This window comes from Paroedura picta, chromosome 9, assembly GCF_049243985.1.
Source record: "Paroedura picta isolate Pp20150507F chromosome 9, Ppicta_v3.0, whole genome shotgun sequence".
Lineage (NCBI taxonomy): Eukaryota > Metazoa > Chordata > Lepidosauria > Squamata > Gekkonidae > Paroedura > Paroedura picta.
In genome coordinates, this window is record NC_135377.1 from 59,790,547 (window position 1) to 59,811,572 (window position 21,026).

The 21,026-nt window shown below is 42.5% G+C and overlaps 1 protein-coding gene across 4 annotated transcripts in view; it reads left to right on the forward strand.

Annotated features, from left to right (window-relative positions):
• Positions 1 to 21,026, forward strand: part of NFATC1 (nuclear factor of activated T cells 1) — a 179,615-nt gene that overhangs the window by 95,753 nt on the left and 62,836 nt on the right. For all 4 annotated transcript variants that reach the window (XM_077352944.1, XM_077352942.1, XM_077352945.1 and 1 more), the window contains 2 exons: positions 9,210 to 9,265; positions 12,267 to 12,399. In XM_077352944.1, the coding sequence (XP_077209059.1) occupies positions 9,210 to 9,265; positions 12,267 to 12,399 (189 nt within the window). The remainder of the gene's footprint in view (positions 1 to 9,209; positions 9,266 to 12,266; positions 12,400 to 21,026) is intronic.

Below are 21,026 nucleotides of genomic sequence, written 5' to 3' on the forward strand. Positions count from 1 at the left end.
CCACTTATTTTGGACCTGCAAATTTGGAAAAGGAAGTGAAAGGATTTTAGCGGCATCTCATGGGTGTAAATTAGTTGAATGATTTTTAGAGCCTTCCTTGGGTGATGAGAGGAGAGAGAGAAACAGGCCTTGCTTCCTTTGTGATGACCGCACAGCCTCACAGATGGCCAAAGAACAGCCTGTGATCATTACTGGTTGCTTCTGCAAGGATCTCTTCTCCAAGTATGCAGCTTCTTATCTCCTGAGAACTGATGCTATCTCAGAGCACAGCAGTACGAGCACTGTTGTTACAATTTTATGATTAGTCTACGGTTTTCAAGTTGGCTCATTGGAAGCGTTTCCTCACCTTTAGGATTTAATCACAAGATTCCAGACATTAAGGAGATGCGAACTGAAGAATTGTAATGGATAGCTACAGTGTGGAAGAGACATAAAATGGAGGGATCTTTGAAGAGAATCTGTTTACTACCAAGGAAATGCACAAAATGCTGTCCAGAGATGCATAGTCATGCTGCTTAAAGCACTCCGGGTTCTGTCCAGTTTTATCTGTGCACAAAAAGGTACCATGTGTGAATATGATAATTTAATAGGGATATATAGATGACCTGGTCTGGGGTAGAAGACTATTTCTAGCTGATGGCAGAAGTATATCATTGGTTCTTCTGTTGGCCTCATGCAATGGCACTAATTCATAGGAAGTAGATTTTTAAAATCTGCATCCCCACAAAAACTGAAACAGAGACCATGGACAATGGTGCTTGGTGGCACCTTTCAAAGCCCCCAACCAGTATTTTGAGGAAGTGGGTGGGGTTTCTACCCAGCAGAGCTTCTTATTTGTTATTGCAGATCTGATTGACTACGTAGATTTTTAAAAAAATAATATTGCTTTGGCAACACCTGTCACTACAGCACAAGGATCTTCACTAAAATAAGCTGGATGAATGCAAGAGAATATTTTTGAACAATATTAACGTTTCTCTTAGTCAATTGATGCTAGGATCTCAATTCTGCCTCCTAGATTCAATCTTTCCCGAGATTTTCCAGGGGATATGAAAGCCTTGATTTAAAATAAGATGAATATGGACCAGTAACACTATCCAACAACCACCAGGTTGAGCATGTTGTAGGGCTTTCTGAGTCTGTGGGCACATTCAGAAATCTGACACCATGTAGTAGTGCAACCACAAAAAGGCTGTCATGGGAGAGAAGAGTTCACCACAAAATAGAACAGTAACGTTTGTCGTTACTTCAGTATTTCATGATGATACTCTATTTAACAGAGTGCCTTTTAAGATTAACCTATTATTAAGTGAAAAATATTCAGATTTCTGTAACCCCATGCATCTATGGCTATTTAGCAGTGGACACAATCTTTTTCTCTCATGCTTCTTGGAGGGGCTGTAGCTTAGAGAGCTTAGAGCATCTGCTTGGCATGCAGAAGGTCCCATAGATCCAGCTTAGTGTAGTTAGGAGCACTGGTTTCTAAACTGGAGAACTGGGTTTGATTCTCCGCTCCTCTACATGCAGCCAGCTGGGTGACACTGGGCTCATCACAGCCTTGATAGTGCTCTTCTGACCAAGTATTAATGCCAGGGCTCTCTCAGCCCCACCTACCTCACAGGGTGTCTGTTGTGAGGAGAGGAAGGGAAGGCAATTGTAAGCTGCTTTGAGATTCTTTTGGGCAGTGAAAAGCGGGGCATAAAAGCCAACTCTTCTTCTAGGTCTGGAGTGGCTAAACTGTGGGTCTCCAGATGTCCATGGTAATTGTAGTCTATAGACATCTGGAGACCCACCGGTTGGCCACCCTTGTAGTAGGTGATGTAAACGACCAGCAACTGTAACACTGGAAAGCTGCAGCCAATCAGAGCCAAAAATACTAACTTTGATGGACCAAGGTCTGATTCAGTATAAGAAAGATGTATATGTTCATGTGAGTACCTGCGGCATATTCCCAGACACACCATGAATATGGGAAGCCAGATGGTCTGAGATTTGAGCCTGGAAGGCAAATCCCAGGTATACGTTCTCACTAGAGAGCCTCGTGGTAGTCACTTATCTTTCTGCGGCAGTTCCCAATGTGAATATAATAATAATAATATAGTTTATAGGATTGAAGTTCTAAAGCATTGTGCAAACTAATATTTATAAATGTGTACTTTGTGATACTTATCAGAGCTTTAACCTACTTTGCATGAAATGCTCTTTTATGCATAAGACTAATCACAATGAAGGAAAGTACTGAATTTATTACACAACAATAATATAATGAAAATAATGAAGTTGGCGAGCTTTACAAATCTTTTTGCTTTTGCTACTGCTGTGTTAGAACAAGCCCACAATGCCTTTTTTATATAGAAATCTTTGAGATGGGTGTGGTGGGGAAGCCGTTTCTGTGACTCACTCTGCAGGGAATTCCCTAATGATTTTAGAATATTTTTACTCTGGACTTCTGCACAGTTTCCTTTTAACTCTGCACAGAACAGTTTATGCAGAGTGCATTACAAAGACCTATTCAGTGCTGAGTTCTTCCATTTCAGATCCCTACTTATATTTTTAGCAATTGAAAACTGGCTGATATAAATGAGATCGGTGTGCAGAATCGCCGGCTACTGTTATCAATCTCCACATGTCAGACTTTCCAACAGAACCTCTTGTCCTTCAGCTGAAAAACACAGATTATTACCACCAAAGGTGACTAATTCTACAGCAACCAGAAACAATTAACACGTTATCTGTTGATGTTCCCCTTGTTCATTTTCACGAGGGTTCATTAATCTGCTAATTTGAGGTTGGGAGGGGATTTCCATCTCCTGCTCTCACTAAGAACCAAAAGTGCCCCCCAAGGCCGCTCCTGGGGTTCAGCATGTGGGTTGACGTCTGCCACAGGAGGAGGGAGTCAGTGACCTTTTTCAGTTGGTAGAAATCCCCACTAGATCCAGTCCTTTGTGTGTAAAAAACTAGGTTTCTTAGAATCCGTGTGGCTTTTCACAGCAAATACAGCATATCCAATTGGTTGTTAGCGTTTATATCTGTTCCCTTGCCGACATGAAAGCAACTACAGAAAAGTTACAGAAAAGACAGGCAGGAAACCTTCGGGTAAATGTGGCAAGAAGAAACAATTGCATGCAAAAACTGGGGGGGGAGGGGTTAGTGCATGATGTGAAGACAGCCTTCATTTATATGTTCACTAGGGATTCCAGCCTCCTGGTGGTACTTGGGGATTCCCTGGAATGATAGCTCATCACAGATCTGTTGAGAAAATGGATGCTTTGGAGGAGGGACTGGATGGCACTGTACGCCACTGGAATATCCTCCCCAGGCTCCATTCCCAAATCTCCAGGAGTTTCCCCTGGATCTGGCCCTCCCCCACTGGTGACCAAGGGGAAGCTGGCAAGCCTAATGTTCAGTTTTGTGCACTTTATGGAAAGTTTATTGGAGTAAAGTTGGAAGTCCCCAATGTATATCTGTAGACTTGTCTTTTTCTGGGATCTACTCCCCCCTCCCCATCAGCATAGGAAAGCTCAACCGCTTTATGATAATCCCATTTCCTGAAATAAGAAGCTAATAGTCAGGTTCACAGTGTCATTGTCTGAAACCTGGTCCCACAATGGATAATCTTAAAACAGCCTACTGTTTTAAGATTATCCCAATTTGTTTGTATTAGTCTGAGCATTCAGCAGCCATCATGGTGTGACTGTTTGTGGGCGAGGGATATTTTGGCTTAGTTTTATTTTAATTCTAAGGCATTAGACTAATTTCTCAAATGCACAAGTCCTAAAACTTCCCTGCAGAGAACCTCTTTATCCTGTAGGGTATCTCTGGAAATCGTCGCTGCTTTTTCTTCTTGTCCCTTTAGATATAAACAACCCACAATCTGTTTGGGACAGAATAACTCAGCCTAGTTAGACTCTTAATGGGAATGCCTGAAATCTGTCTGTTTCAGCTTTATGTTATGTCTCTAATTTGAATTATTTGCATTTTGGAAAGGTATAAATTGCTCTGGTGTACTTTCATTGGATTTTGGCCAGGCAGGGAGTTGCCTTCGGCTGTGAGTCAGCCAGGCTGATGCAGATGTGGCAGGCAGCCTCACAATGGAAACTTTTGTGGTGTATCACTCCTCACTCCTCCGGCACATTCTGACTGGAGACGGCATCTTGCATACTTGGGTAGGATGCTTGGCAAAAGTCGCCCTGACAGAAGGCCTTTTACTGTAGCATAAGCAAGTCTTTTAGCACTCTGAGACCCCTAAAATTATTCCATCTATTCCCATTTCTCTCTTTCTTTTAATTTTAGCTGATCTGTACAAACCTAGAAAACATGTTTACTGTTAGAGGTTGACGTAGTGGTCTAAGGTTTCCCTTCTGGACTTGATCCCAGGCCGTGGGCGTAGAGATTTCCCTCTTGGTTCACCAGACGTAACATAAGGAATTGTCTGCTTTTCTTTCTTTCTGGTTTTTTTTCTGTTTTATTTATTTATTTTGTGGGGTCTCTGCTTCATAGCAATTTCTTCTCCTTATGTTTTTGCTAAGTGAAATGTCACTAACTCTTATTGAGTCATCTGTTCCTTTCTCTTTCTCTCTCTCTCTTTTTGTAACTGCAAAAGTCTGGACATTCTCAAGAGAATTTCAGACTGGAGCTGCAATAACTCTTATTGCTTTTCAGATTACAAAAGATACAGTACAACTTTCTATACTCAGCTTCTATTTTTGTAAAATTTAGGCCATATAATACCTAAAAACCTCTTTTGAAAAATGCACACACTTAACTATATGAGCCACTGCAAAAGCAAAGTGTTATAAAAATGCGTCGCACAAAGCACTATTATAAAAATTTATTAAACATTAGGATTTGCAAGAAATATGGATACTAATAAAACACAATCTCCGTTGGACTCTTCCATTTTTCGGAACGTAAGCTAAGCATACCAAAAGCCTTACTGTTGGCATTTCACATATAAAAAGGAAAAGAACTCAAGCGGTGTGATTATTAGTTTGGATTCTTATAGGTAAATTTGTATTGATATATTACACTTTTCTCTCACCCTTTTTCTCATGAGCTTAGGGTCCTTAGAGGTTCCCTACCTTTTATCAACAATCCTCTTTAGGCTAAGAACATTCAAGTGACCAAGTACCTTTGCTATGGGAGCATCTGGGCTTGGCTTTCCCTAGTCTACATCCAACACTTTAACTACCAGTCCATACTAAATTGTAAATATCAACCCTTAGTGGGATCATAAATCTGCAGTAATTTGTGTTTTTCTCAGAGTAAAAGAAGAAGCCCATCCTATGGGTTTTTAACCTATTACTACTCTGCAGTTTGGAGAGCAGAGCTGGAATGGAGACACATCTGGTAGATGAATTGTGTAATTATTAAGTCTCTGGAAATAAAAGGCTGCTGGTATACACTTGTATGTTAGGGCTCATGGCTTCTGCAAAGGGATTTTTTGATTCACCTGGGTTTGTTTTTGTTTTGTAGAGGAAGTCACTAGGTGTCTAATGTGATATATAGAACATTTTTGTGCAGCTTTTCACATAGTTACTAAGAAAATGTACTTGTCATAGGATAAGAGGATTAATCTTCTTATGGATTGATTTCTAGTTAAAAGAAGACGAAGACCATTACTTGACAGCTTTTTAAATTAAGAAAACCAGCAGTAAATATTTGGAGTTGGGTTGGACAATACGGTAATCAGACTCGTGGAAGACATCAAAAAAGGGATTTTGTCTGTGCACTAAAGTGGCAGATAGTTTGTGGGCAGAATTAGACATTATATGTAGTTCTGTAATCCTATTAACAGACTTCATTCTTTTGTTCCTTCATTGGTTGCAGCCACTGGAGCTGTGATGTCAAGGGGGAAACAATTTCTCAGGAAAAGAGGCTTTTTAATTACTTCAGCCAATCCCATTTTCCCACCAAAAATCACAGAATTATCAATGTTGAGGAAGATTTGTTGACATGTATACTCAGTGTAGTATACTGTAGTGATAAAGCAAACTCATTCTTGGAATTCTGAAATGGGACTGAAATTTAAGAGACTCTCAGGGCCATTCTGCACAGATTCATTGTAGCAGGAGTGTGGCAAATTGTAATCGCTACTAAAATGCAGTTATGCACAACATCGTAAACAATTTGCCACACTCCTGAAACTGATCCGCAAAAAGCGCTTCGTTGTAGCGCTTCCAGGGAAATCCCCAAAAGTGGATTCACCCTCTGGAAAGCGCTACACTCTTGCAACCAATCTGCAACACTAGCGGAAAAGTTCTGTGTGTTACCATTGTTTCAGCAAAGTACCTCCCCCTGGCTCTCTCCTCTGATCTTCTGGCGAAGCGATTGCCATTTTTTTTTCTCGGAGCGAGCGGAGAGCAACGAACCGGCGAGCCTTCATTCACCCAGCGAGGCTTCCCCGGCTGCAGTCCCTCTGTTTTAAGTCACCAAGCACCACACAGCCCCGTTTGCTGGTTCCCTTTATTTTCAGCTGAAAATTGCGCCCATGCACGGCTGGGGATTTTTTTTCACTTGGGGGAGCATGGCAACGATGAAACAGCAGCTCACATGCCACCTGCTAGCTAGATGGGTCTCTCCATTGCAACGAATCAACGCAAATTCGTTGCAACGTGTGTGTGTGTTTTAAACCTGCCTTAAAGGGAAAGGGGCTTTTCGGGAGCATGATAACGGCCGCACATCGGCTCCTCGTTTGATTGACGGCCAGGGGCGGGACAAAGCTCGGCAAATATCGCTTCCTGGATAGCGATTTTTGCCGAGACCGGAAACCTGTGGGAAACGATAGAAATGCAACTGGATTCCACTACAAAGGCAAGTATGCATAACGATGAATTCCACTATTTAAAATGGCGTTTTTTCATTCCGAAACCAATTTGCAACATTGATCCTGGTGCGGAATGGGCCTCAGTGTTATCATATCAATCTGTGGTGTGGCTGCATTTACATATGACAACTTTTTAGCCACTTGAAGCTAAGCACTATAGCAATCAATCACAACTGGGAAGAAACCATATTTGGGGCTGTTTATGCATTACTAGAGTGATACAAGGGATGTTTCAGGAGTTCCCAACCCATTTGAGCTTATGGGCACCTTTGGAACTCTGATACCAGGTGATGAGGGCAACCACAAAATGGCCATCACAGGAGATAGAGCGAGCCACAAATTGGCTGCCCTATCTTATCTTCAATCACACAATGAAGATCCTTGGGCTGTGGTGGTTGCTGTTGCTATAGCAACAGTATTTTTAAAAAAGATCTGTACAGCCAATGAAATATTCATTGGTCAATCAGAAACCCTGGTTGGCAAAAGCCCGACCTGACCTCTTTTTAAAAACATGGGGCAGCCATCAGGAAAGGTGTTTGTGAGGACCATGGAAGCCCCAGGTGCCATGATACAGACACAGCGATGCCCCCTAGATGGAAGATGAACATCAGGAGAAGCTGACAAATTCGTTCCAGTATATGTATCATGTGAGTTTCTGTAGGGCAGTGGTCCCCAACTCCTGGTCCAGGGACTGGGACCGGTCCATAGATCAGTCAGTACCGGGCCGCCGCTCCTCCTCATCCTCCTCCCCAGCTGCTGTCTCGGGGGCTGCCCTGCCACTCTGCCGCCAGCTCGCCTTTGGTGCTCTCCAGCGGCCACCATGGCTGGGGCTCCCCCTCAGCATGGCACTGCACAGCTGCTGCTGGCAGCGCCCCCCAGCGGGAAGTCAGGGGCGCCGGTGGGATAGCAAGTGGAGCAGGGGCTCAGGCGGTGGCGACATCCCTCGGCAAAAGACTATCCCCCCCGGGACTCAGTAAAATTGTCAAACATTGACCGGTCCCCAGTGATAAAAAGGTTGGGGACCACTGCTGTAGGATACATCATTATATCTATTTTTGAAACAGGCCATAAAATGTGCATTAAGGATTCCATGCAATGAGACCAGGGAGAGGCAAGGGGAAGCCTCTTGTGCAGAAAAATATGAAATACAAAAGAAAAATGCATTGGAGGTTAGAAAAACCCTAAATCATTCAAGCACTGTCTGCTTCTTTAAGGAAAAGTGTACCCCTGAGATTTTGTGAGGCTACAGATTGAAACCTTGGGAGGTTTTGGGGTGTCAGCTTAATCCAGGCATTGGTTAGTGTCTGTGTGAGGAAGGGGGAGACAGAATTTTAGATGGTCCAAAAGTAGGAAGGAGAGAGAGTAAAACTTTTGCAGCTGGATTTTACAGTGCAAAACAGGAAAATCTACTTCAAACTAGCATAATCCAGTGTGTGTGGAATGGGCCAAGGCAAACCTGAAGATGGGAAGAGAATAGCAGAGGCTGTTTGGGGAGAAACAGAAAAATGAGGGTGGCTGGAAAAGTAAGGAAGAGGTTGCATAAAACTGCTGGGGGCGGGAGGGCACCTGACTCCTGCAGGTCCCCTACTTGTTTTAGCCTAAAAGCAATCTGTACTAGCTGGCTGTGCAATAATTCACATTTTGCAATGGGATTTTTTTTCCTAAGAAGCATGTTGGTTACAGATATTTACAGTAAATCAAACACCTTTAAATGAGTCACTCTTATCCTGGACATGAAAGTGAAAAGAGAAGAAAAAGGCCATTCACTGGTGCTTGAAGAGAGGCTTAAAAATGCAAACAGTGATGTGGCAAGGGGTTTAAAATAAGAAATATTTGCATTCACACATCCCAGCACGGTAATAAATATACAAAATGGATGACATCAGGTTTCCTACGGCAGGTGCCTTTGCCTGAATTCCAACTGCTGGGTAGGCAAAACTCGTGTGCGGCAATAGGACGGCCTACAACTGGATGAGCTCAAAATTTACCCTGCTCAAAATTCCAGCAACTTAGCTATTTCCCTTTGAATGGACATTCATATTTCTTGTAAATCGCTTGAAGCATCTAACAGGTTCAGCCTGGATGACATTGGCAGTGTGACAGGAATGAAAGCTTCTTTTTAACACCCTGTGCCATTGTAGAACAGGCTTGCCCTGAATGCAGATGGTTCCACGTTCAGGACCTGGACATTTTAATTAAAATGCTAGCGGATGATGAGACTTTCTCTGTGAAATACAGAGCTAGTTGACCAGTGGTCTAACAGCTTTATATATTTTTAATGGGAGGTCTAAATATGGTCATTTATTTCCCATTTTCCAAAATCTATGAAGAGATAATAAGGGAATAGAGTTAGACACATCTTTGTTATCTTCTTATATTTTAGATGGTCATCATGTGTGGGAAATGGAAGCCAAAACTGACAAAGAGCTGTGTAAGCCAGTAAGTATATCCTTCCCACTTTCATTTCTCAGTTAATGCGTTCATGCATGTCTGCGCATCACTCAGTTACTGTGGTGACCTCTATGTGTGAAAAAACTAGATTAAACATCACGGCTTTCATATTGTCTGACTTGTTAAACACAACTGTTTCCAATGGAAGCAGTTCCAACTTCTGCCCAGTGCATTGCATTTCTCTCGCAGCAGAGCTAAATATAAAGTTGTTCCTTGCTCTAAACAGAAATGGCATTAAAATTTTAAGTTCTGTCCACGTTTTGCGCTCAGGCCTGTTAATTCAGCTACGAGGTATGAAGCTCAATCCTATGCATATTGACTCATAGGGAAGCCTCATTAAATTAAATGGGCCTACTCCCAAGTAGGTGCATGGGCGTGTGTGAATTGGCCCTAAGTGCCCTCATTTGAAATACATGACTACTTTATTTTAAAATTATAAGATAAGATATCATGGGGAGTAAACACAAAATCTTAATGTTATTGTGTTTTTGTGTTTGCAGTAAAGCTACTCTGCATTTTTCACTGTATTATAGGGTTGCCAGCTCTGGGTGGGAATACCTGAAGACTTTGGAGTGGGTGGGCAGGATTCGGGGCAGGGAATATAATTCTATGGAGTCTACCCTCCAAAGCAGCCATTTTCTCCAGGGGAACTGATTTCTGTCACCGGGAGATAAGCTGTAAAACTGGCGAATCCCCAGGCCTCAATGACATCACTACCAGATCGACAGGACAGTAACTAGTCATTGCTGGTTTTTAAACTGCATCTTTTGGGGGGAATTATTTCTATATTTGTTTTCTGCCTTCCTTCCTTGGCCCTGGTTTTCATATTCCTTAGGTGTCAAACACCTCAGATCAGTGTACTGGTACATATACAAGCCATGGAGGTGTAGATACAGAATCATAGAGTAGGAGGGGACTTCCAGGGTCATCAAATCCAGCCCCCTGCACAATGCAGGAGCTCACAACTACCTGCCCACCCACAGTGACCCCAATTTCATGATCCCCCCATCCACCAAAAATCTCCAAATCCAGCCTAACCTAGAGGAAATTCACGTACCATTCCACAGTGGTGATCAGCAATTCCCTGAGTATGCAAGGAAGGACCACAAGAGACGAACACTGGCACATCCCTTCCTGCCCACCCACTCACAATTTGCCTAAGTTCATAAAATCAGTATTTATGTGAGATATTATCTAGCCTCTGCTTAAAAACTTCCAAAGAAGAACTTACTACCTCCCGAGGAAGCCGGTTCCACTGAGGAACTGCTCTGTCAGGAACTTCTTCCGGATGTTTAGCCGAAAATTCTTTTGAACAAATTTCAACCCATTGGTTCTGGCCCAGCCCTTTGGGGCAACAGAAAGCAACTCTGCTCCATCTTCTATATGACAGTCCTTCAAATATTTGAAGATTGGCTTTTAGTCCACATTTTAAAAATAGTACAACTTATAGAGGGAAATGTGTTATGAGAGCACACATACATTTCTACTTTTAATAATCACATGCTTGGAAAATTCACAGGCTCATTTTTAAAGTACCATACATAACATGTGGAAAGTAAGGTCCTGACTATACCAGCTCAGCTTTGGAGACAGTTGGTAACATTGTAAGCCACTTTGAATTTGTGTAAGGTGACCAGATTTTAACACCGGGGGGATTCTTAATTAAAAATTTGGTCTATATGGAGCAACAAACATTTTCATAGAATGCATAGAATGCAAAAATAGTATTGTAATATATATATTTTTTACTTGCAACATAAGTACAATTTGCCAGGTGGCCCCAGATGTCCCTCCAAAAGTGGGACAAGCTGGTCATCTTAAATTTGTGGGTCAGTGAAGATTGGGAGAATATAGCTGTAAGAAGAAACAAAGCCTAAGTAAAGGGAGAATGAAGCACATTCTGGAGTCGGGAATCAATCTAGTGTCCACATGAAGTTATTAAAAGTTTGTTGTAAGCCCCTTTGAATATATTTTATTCAGCAGTGGGACATAAAGATTTTACAAAGCTGTTTTTCATATTCCGCCTTTTACTACCTGAAGGAGTCTCAAAGCAGTTTACAATTGCCTTCCATTCCACTCCCCACAACAGACAACCTGTGAGGTAGGTGGGACTAAGAGAACTCTGACCGAAGGTCATCTAACTGGCTGGATGGTCATCTAGCTGGCTGCAGGTGGAGGAGGAGTGGGGAATCAAACCCAGCTCTCCAGATTACAGACCACCATTCTTTAACCACTAAACCAAGCTGGCTCTCTTTTAGATAAATTAAGTGGCAAGGAAGGAGAAAGTTTCTTCTTTCTGGGGAAGGTTTCATATACATTGAAGAAATGAGAAAATTGAGTGATTCAGGTAAAGACTGGCAATGAGATTCTGTATGTATTGAAAATAAGGTCTCAAAAGCAACACCTAAAATGGGTCTAAAATGTTTCTCAGAGTGTCTGGGGAGACCTCTCTATTGAAATGTCAAACCTGAGAATGTTTGATATGAGATTTTTTCTTACCCTGGGTATAGTGCTGAAGAAAAACATCCATACTACATCTGTCAACACTTATCACATAGGAGGCATGAAAGATGTACTTTTCATCATCCGTTCTTTAAAATCCCTGCAAGTTGTGATTAGGAAAGGGCCATGTAGGAACGTGCTACCAAGAAAATGTAAGGAAGGTACTGACAGAGAAATAGGGTGGGCAGAAAGAGAAGGGTTTAGCCTACCTCATCTCCCCTCAGATATCCCTCAATTTCCCCCAGCCCCCAAGTACTCACTTGCAAAAATCTAAGCAGGACATGTTGAAAAGAAATACAGGAATATTTACCTCATGTCTCACCATTAAGTATATAGCAAATATTTTTGCCAAGCTTCTAAGTGACTTCCTCACATTTATGTGTGAATATGATTACACAGAAGTCTTCTGTGTAAGTCGGGTTTTTATTTTTTTTGTTAATAGATCTTTCCTTTTTTTTAAAAGCCATAACCGTACATTTTCTTTCAGACCTCATTGGTGATTGAGATCCCGCCATTCCGCAATCAGAGAATTGCAAGTCCTGTCCAGGTTAATTTCTATGTCTGCAATGGGAAGAGAAAGCGAAGCCAGTGCCAGCTTTTCACCTACCTTCCTGCTAATGGTAACAACTTCTCTCTAACTTCAAGCTACAGAAACTAAATATTGAGCAGATCATGTGAAGGAATGCCACACGAAGAAAAAAAAAGCCCTAATAATAATTCTGTAGTGCTCTTGGACAATTTAGGCCATACTCTTATGTTAAATTGATACATATACTCTTATGTTAAATTGTCATACAGCCTGGAAAAAAAAATTATTGGTCTTGTTCCAAATAAATACTGTGCTGGTTGTTTGGGAGAGGCCTCTGATCACCCTTCCTGTCCGTATCAAATGATAAGGAACTGGAGCATGCTCCCTTTGTTATGGAAAATATGACTGACACATGTGTACACCATGCTGTTCTAGAAGCTAAGACTAGATTGCACAGTCTTCTCAATTCCACAGAGGCTCCTTTCATATAGGAGGGCTTGATGGTTCTAGAAGCTAAGACTAGATTGCACAGTCTACTCAATTCCACAGAGGCTCCTTTCATATAGGGGGGCTTGATGGTTCTAGAAGCTAAGACTAGATTGCACAGTCTACTCAATTCCACAGAGGCTCCTTTCATATAGGAGGGCTTGATGGTTCTAGAAGCTAAGACTAGATTGCATAGTCCACTCAATTCCACAGAGGCTCCTTTCACATAGGAGGGCTTGATTTCAGCCTGAGGACCTGAGTTCAGCTCTGCATGTGCAGAGTGCTTTTCCATCTCAGCACAATTGCCACCACAATCCTGAAGACGTCTGAAGTGGAGCATGGAAGGGGAAAGCTTGGTATAGTGGTTGTCTCTAATCTGGACTGCCAGGTTTGATTCCGCACTCCTCCTCCACAGGCAGCCAGCTGAGTGACCTTGAGCCAGTCCCAGTTTCTCTCAGAGTTCTCCACCCCCACCTACCTCACAGGGTATCTGTTGTGAGGAGAGAAGTAGAAAATTGTAAACTGCTTTGAGACTCCCAAGTAGTAAAAAGCAGGGTACAAAGAAAGAGCTAAAAATTCAACTAATGCAGGTAGCCCTTCTGCCATAGCATTCCTTTTCATTGCTTAGTATGTTTTTTCAGGCTTCCTGAGGGAAAGGATGGAGGCCAACCTTGGCATATTTGGCAGTTTTGAAAAAAAGATCCCCTAGGTTTGTTGCTACCTTCATAAAGAATGTCAGAGAAAGGTGACTCTGGCTGCTATCCCGTCATATATTTATAGGCACTTATATGGAATGGAATAATGGTGCACAACAGCGGTCTGCCCTTTTAGCTTGGCGATTTAGGTTGCACCCACACATCTGCAGAATCCTCCTGGAAGAGGCAACAGAGAACACACATTCTGCAGCTGCACAAATGCTGTTCTAGAAGCTACTAGATTGCACAGTCCACTCAATTCCACATATAGGAGGGGTTAATTTCAGACTAAGGACCTAAGTTCAGCTCTGCATGTGCAGAGTGCTTTTCCATCTCAGTAAGATTGCCATTGCCTTACATACATGCATTTGATGTACGGGTCAGAGTATATCCGTGTATGGCATCTCTTTCTTAGAAATGTGTATGGACAGGAGAAGTAGTACAAAAAAAACCCTTTAGTCTTCAGTCCTATGGGCTTCTTGTGGCACATTTGTACCAGGCAAGACCATGCAAAAGGGGGTGGCTGTGGGGGTTTAACCCCCCCCCCCAAAAAAAGAATAAATAAAATAAATACAAAAAGCTACCCATTGAATCAATAAACCTATTAATGATACAAGATAGAAAAATAATAGAAAAAGTTTATAAATTCAAAGAAAAGAAGGAAAGACCTTAACAACAGTAGTGCAAGCCTGTTCATTCAGGGTTGTTGAGATGGTGGTAAACATCCAGTGAGAGAATCACTGCTAAACTGATCAGCTGGCCACCCTTCTTAAAGGAATTTTGAAAGCAAATTCTTTCAAATGAACACAGCCCACATTGCAGGAAGCCAACCAACTTGTATACAATTATTTAGTTATCGTATGGCTTGTGTGTGATGTAGCCAGGCCATCCTAAGATTGGCTGCTTGCTAGGCAAGAGATGTGCAGAGGTGGTTTGCCATTGCCTGCCCCTGCATCATGGCCCTGGTATACCTTGGAGGTCACCCTTCCAAGTGCTAGCCGGGGCTTGACCCTGCTTAGCTTCTGAGATCCGAAGGGATCAGCCTTGACTGGGCTATCCAGCTCTGGTTGCATTCAAAAAATGCCTATTCCCCCATTGGGTTTCAGTTGGGGGAAAGCAGAAAACAAAACATACAACCCCTTGAAACTAAACTGAATACTGTTGATTTCATATCAGTCTAATTCAATGGGAGTCTTCATTTTCATCATAAATGCCAAACTTCCTATACCTTTTCCAGTCCGGGGTCGTGGACCATATTTTCATCAACCGAGGAACTCTGCATGAGCTATGCTACCATAAATATGGTCAATCGTATTTCAGACTAAAAAGGAGACAATCCTTAAACCACCTTTCCAAAGAAATCCCCACAAATGTCATTGAGACTGCTGCAGAGGAAGTGGTGTGAAGACTGGAGCCAAAATATACTTAGGGAAGAGAGAATGTGAAAATGAGTATAATCATATGTCGCAGTGCCCTAATAGCAATGGGGTGCCTTTGCGATGATTGAACTGCACCGAAATATTTGGTGTCCATCTGTATCTGTGAGGCTTGGTCATCCTGAAGGTTAAAAAAGAAAAAGTTCTTAGCTGATGTAGGCAGTGCATTGCTATTTTATTTGTCAAGTGTATATGCTGCCCTTCTAGCAATATGCTTGCACTTTGCCAAGAGCTGGTGTCCTCCAATCCAGTGGTCCCCAACCCCCGGTCCGGGGACCGGTACCAGTCTGTGGATCAGTCAGCACCGGGCCACAGCTCCTCCTTGTCCTCCTCCCCAGCTGCTGCCTCGGGGGCTACCCTGCCACTTTGCCTCTGGCTCACCTTTGGTGCTCTCCAGTGGCCGCCATGGCTGGGGCTCCCCCTCAGCATGGCATTGTGCAGCTGCTGCTGGCAGTGGGCAGCAGGAAATCAGGGGCACCGGTGGGAAAGCAAGTGGAGCAGGGGCTCAGACGGCGATGTCCCTCAGCAAAAGACTAGCCCCCCCCCCCCGGGCCTCAGTAAAATTTTCAAGCATTGACCAGTCCCCGGTGACAAAAAGGTTGGGGACCACTGCTCCAATCCATACAGTCTGTCTGAGCCTGCAGGGAAATACAAGGTTCATGTCTCAGCCATTGGACCGCTAGATGGCAATGGAAAAAAACAGGTTGCCAGCCTCACTTGTGCATCTTGGAAAACACAAATAGTGAAAGAAAAATTGCTTGGGGGGCAGGGGCAGGACGCACTGAATTATGACTGTGTTTCGAATAACATATTTATAGGAAACTATTTTAGCAGGGTTTTGATGGCATAGCAGTTCCTATCTATTGTATGTTATCCTTCCCAACCTCCAAAGAGGTCAATATAGCATAAATGGTTCTCCTGTCCTGCATGGGCCCTCACAATCACCGTATAAGAGTAAGTCAGACTGAGAGAGAGAGAGAGAGAGAGAGAGAGAGAGAGAGAGACCCTACGGCCACCCAGGGATCAAGCACTTGGGTTTTTTTTCTTTTGCCTGCTCATTTGGGTCCTGTTTCAGCTTTGCAGTGTTGCTGTTTAGCATAGGAATGCCAGGTTCCAGGTGAGGCGTGTGGATCCCCCAGAATTACAGCTGGTCTCCTGACTACAGAGATCAGTCTCCTTGGAGAAAATGGATGCTTTAGAGTTGGGTTAGTCAAACTGCAGCCCTCCAGATGTCCATGGACTACAATTCCCATGAGCCCCTGCCAGCGGGGCTCATGGGAATTGTAGTCCATGGACATCTGGAGGTCCGCAGTTTGACTACCCCTGCTTTAGAGGGTGGAATCCATGGCATTGTACCCCACAGAGGACCCTATTCTCTCCAGGCCCAACGCCAAATCTCCATGAATTTCCCAACCTAGATCTGGAAGCTTTACCTCCCATCCCCTGCTGGTGACCAAAGGGGCCTTGGCAATCCTCATTTACCATACCCTTTCTTTAGACTGGCAGCAGGAAGGAGAGTTCCTTCCCCATTGTTTGCTATGCAGGCAATTCCCTCACGTTCTTTTTTTACTGTGTCTACAGGTTCATTCAGACGTATATCTCTATGGCCTAGTTAACTTTTATTTTCTAACAGGGATCCAAAAAGAACTCTGGCAGCTGCAATATATTGTTTTCATTCCTTTTGTCTATGGGGTGATAAGTGATTAACAACTATCCACTGCTATGTATCCTAGAGCTTCTATTAGATTAACGGAAAGGAATAAATGCAAGTAGTTTATAGTCATTTACTTGGTAGTGTTTGACCAATACGAGACAGAATTCATATTATTTCCAATAACTAACATCTGTTTTAAAACTTAAGGATGGGTGAAATCACTTGATCTGTGCTAGAAAACAACAACCCCGAGCCAATTTGAAGAGTGACAGCTAGAACGTTGCCAGATATGCTTTTCCAGATAACTACTTTTAATTTTTTTGTCATGTCCTCTGGCAGTTTTTATTCAGTGCTGAGGATCTCCTGTTTGGTACTCTGCTCTTCTGTTGATGCAAATCCACTCACTTATATCATATCAGTGCTACAAAGGACTATATGGCATTTAAACTTTCAGCCCAGGAAACAAATATAATTGACCCAAGACCCAGAAAGTTCCTAATAATGTTATATTGAATAAATGAAGATAGCAACATTAGACCTGTGGGAAGAAAGCACTCTTAATGTTTAAGCTGTCCAGAACATTGCCCCCCTGGGGAGTTTGAAGTAGTCATCATCACCCTCCATCCCCCAATGCCCTTGTTCGGGTAGGGGAGAGTGGTATTTTCCGCCGTGTTGGGTATTTTTATAGTCTTTTAATGGGGGTTTTAATGGGGGATTTTAAGACTATTGTTACCTGCCACGAGCCTGTAGGGAGTGGTGGGAAATAAATCGAATAATAATAATAACAACAACAATAATAAAGCTGCCAATGTGACAGGGATAACTGGGCTGCAATCCACAAGTGACTTTGTTTCTCCTCCCCGCCATAGTCCTTTTTTCCCATATAAAAGTAGCCTTAGCTATCCTCAGATAACCTACTTGCAAAGTTCTGGCATCTTTAAAAAGTGCTTCCACACTTCTAGAACTTCTGCTAGCTGTATTTGTGTACTGCCAAGTTCATGCTGAATATTACTCCAAGCGTATCTATGTCAGGGTCTTCACACAGAGCCAAAAAATCCTGTGCATAAAAGGCCAGTTTATGTGTTAAAAATGAAATAAGGACAGTTAGCTCTTCAATTATGTTAAGAAATACTGATTCTTACAGTTGCAAAACACAGTAGGGCCTGGTGTGGCTGACGACAGTTCTCCCTCCCCTACATTTTATCCTCATAACAACTTGAAAGGTGTGTTAGACTGAGACAGAGAGATTGGCCGAGGGTCACTCAGGTAGCTTCTATGGCAGAGCATGGATTCAAATATGGGTGCTGTATAGAGGATGGAGCAGAGTTGTTCTCTCTCAGAGTTGTTGCGAACTACATTGAAAGTGGGGAGAAAGTGCATCATCAAGTGAGTGTGGAAGTTCCCTACCAGGTCTTAAAACAATTATTTGAGGGTCCGTCTAACTCCTTATGCCCTGCACAGGGCATTAATCTCTGTGAGTGCAAATATGTTGGAGATCCCTGTCCCGTGTGAAGCTCACCTGGTCTCAACCGGGACCCTGGTCCCTACCTGCTGGCATGAGCTCCCAGAAGAGCTGGGGCCCCTGACAGAACTGACTCAGTTCCGCAGGGCCTGCAAGATGGAGCTCTTCCACCAGGCATTTAGTTGAGGCCAGGCTGAGAAAAGATCTGTAGCCCATAGGACATCTTCCCTGGATGTATAGCAGATAGGAGGTAGGTTGAGTGTGGGGATGTTTTCTTTTAATCATTGTTTATTTTGTATTTTATTGTTATTATGAATTGTTACTATTGTGAGCCACCATGAGTGAGCTGGCCAGGAGCGGCAGCATGTAAATTTAACAAATAAATAAATGTATGAATATAGTGCATACAGATCTGCCTATCATGAAGTGATGTTGTTTTGGACAGGCCCAGTTCATAACGGATACATTGCTGAAGTATCCCAAGACTGTTTTTCGGTGAGGTAGTTGTAGTACAAACGATCTAATTTCATACAGAAATCTTCACACCTTTAAAGAGTAAGCAACCTTAAATGAGAAATGCTTTCTGCAGAGTTCTATCCATCTCAGTACGCTACATTCTAGATCACTTCAAGAGTGCATTGGCCAGCAATACCCCCTGTGAAGTATGTAAGCACTGCAGAATCAAAGTTATAGCGATTCTGAGTGTGTTTCTGAAAATAGTGGCCAACTTCGTCAGCATTGGGCGCTACTTCCTGTTCTGTGCCTATAATTATCTCTTGACTGTTTGCAGCGATAGTTTTCTAGTGATGACATTTAAGAGTCGCCCTTCTCTCTCCCACACTTTCTTTACTAAAATGCTAGGCCAACCTAACACAGGGGAAAGTAATAAAAAGCGATGCAGCGTGCTACGGGCTCTCTGGATTGCCACACATATCTTTGGTTTTACAGCTTGTCTCTTGACGTGCTTCAGCTTTAAACTTTCATGCTAAGTTGAGCAAACTCTTTAACCTGGCTCTGTCTGCAGAACAATTTGTTGGATTGTCTGAGGAGGAAAACGGCCCAAGTATTATTTTTAAAAAGGGGTCATAAAAGACACAAGGATGGGCAATGTAATCATTTTAAATTTTGTAGAAGTTGCCTGCTGTAGGATAATTTTGCAAGATAAAAAAGATATTAGTTGTTTTATACCAAAGACTCTTCTCTGTTCCAGTATGTTGCCAGTTGGAAAATTGTTCAGTTCCTACTTGACTGAATCTGGTAGGAAATTTGTAACTGGTCCAATAGGATGGCAGTTTTTTGATAGGCAAAGCGAAGAAGCGGTGGAATGTTATAGAGCCTGGGCCATTTCAAAGCAAAGCGAAGCAGTGGAATGCCATTTTATCACACCAAGCAAAATGCAATTCTTCTGTCCCCTGTTTAACTCCTAATCAGCTCATGCCCAACTATTTTTTATTATTATTTTTAGTTGATTTTTATACCCCCCTTCCATATGGCTCAGGGTGGTTTATATATAACATCACGGGGGGGATACATGGAATGAACTAACATATAACATGGTCAAATACAACAACAATAATCTAATAGTGGTTCTAAATAACACAATTGCAGTGATCTTAACAACAATATAACAAGAATAGTAACTTAGCTAAGGCCCCTAGAGAGGTCAGATTGGTTCAGGCCATGGAGGACCAACTGTCTTGATAACTGGAATCATGCAGTTTACTCAACAACTAAGTACATGTTCAAAAGGGCAAAGCTTTATTCTAATTGATAGTGAATCAAGACCAAGTATCAAGCTAGAAAGCTCTAGGGGCCTTAGGAGAGTGTTTATCAACAATTAACAGCCTATCATTTCCTTATACATTCAAGAAATAAGCCCTAAAGAGTTGAATTCCAGCCTCTTTGATTCAGCTTCCCTTTCATCCTGGAGTGAACAGTCACAATAAACTAGGGTCGGTATCCAAGACAGGATGAGTTATGAGTACCACAGAGAAACAATGAACTTCATTTGAAAATTACATGTGGGAATCACTGAACACACTAGAACATTTACACAAGTCGGTTATTGCTCTCACAGCCTTGGGCAAATCAGTATTAACTTTACCTGAGGTAATACTGTAGGCCTACTTAGTTATTTATTTTATTTATTTATTATATTTATATACCGCCCTCCCCGGGGGCTCAGGGCGGTTTATAACTTAAAGGGGTTGTTCCAAAGATTATTGATCTGATGTACATGAACATTTTTAAGAACTCTAAGAGCATTACTTTTTGTCTGCCACAACTAGATCAGCATTTGGAAACTTCTTGTATTCTATAATGGCTAGTTTGTCTACAGTTGTCTTCATATCAGCCATTTATCATCTAGATATTTATGATTTCGGCATGACTCAGAAGTGTTTCAGTACAGGTCCCACCCATTTGGCTTCACTGCCATACTGAGAGTTTTTACCAAATGCATGACCATAGTAGTGAGCCACCTGCTCACGCAGGGATGCATTATCTTCCCTTACTTAGATGATTGGCTTATTGTAGTGGCCAGCTATGACCTCCTGAAAAATGACATTTGACTAATCCAGGGTTTCAGGAAACACTGGGGTTTCTTGCCATCCCTGGAAGGATTTCCTGAATGGGTGGAAGTTAATTGATTTTAATATATTTTTTAAAATTTGTTATTGATCGGGTGATATGACCATATATGGTCATGTCAACCAATGATGGGCCTGGAGGTGGTGGGAAGAGAAGGGGCCTCAGGTGGGCGGGTCCACAGCTACGCTTCCCAATGATATTCTGCATGATAGCACCAATTCTGAGGTTTCTCGAAGCCTGAAGAACGTTTCAGGGGTTTCTCAACGGCAAAATTTTTGAAAAAGTCTGGACTAATAATTTCCACCTGTGCCCAGATGAGCTTAGTGGTGAACTGGGAGAAATCCCACTTGGAAACCTCCCATCAAGTATAGTTCATTGGTGCCTCCCTGCATGCAA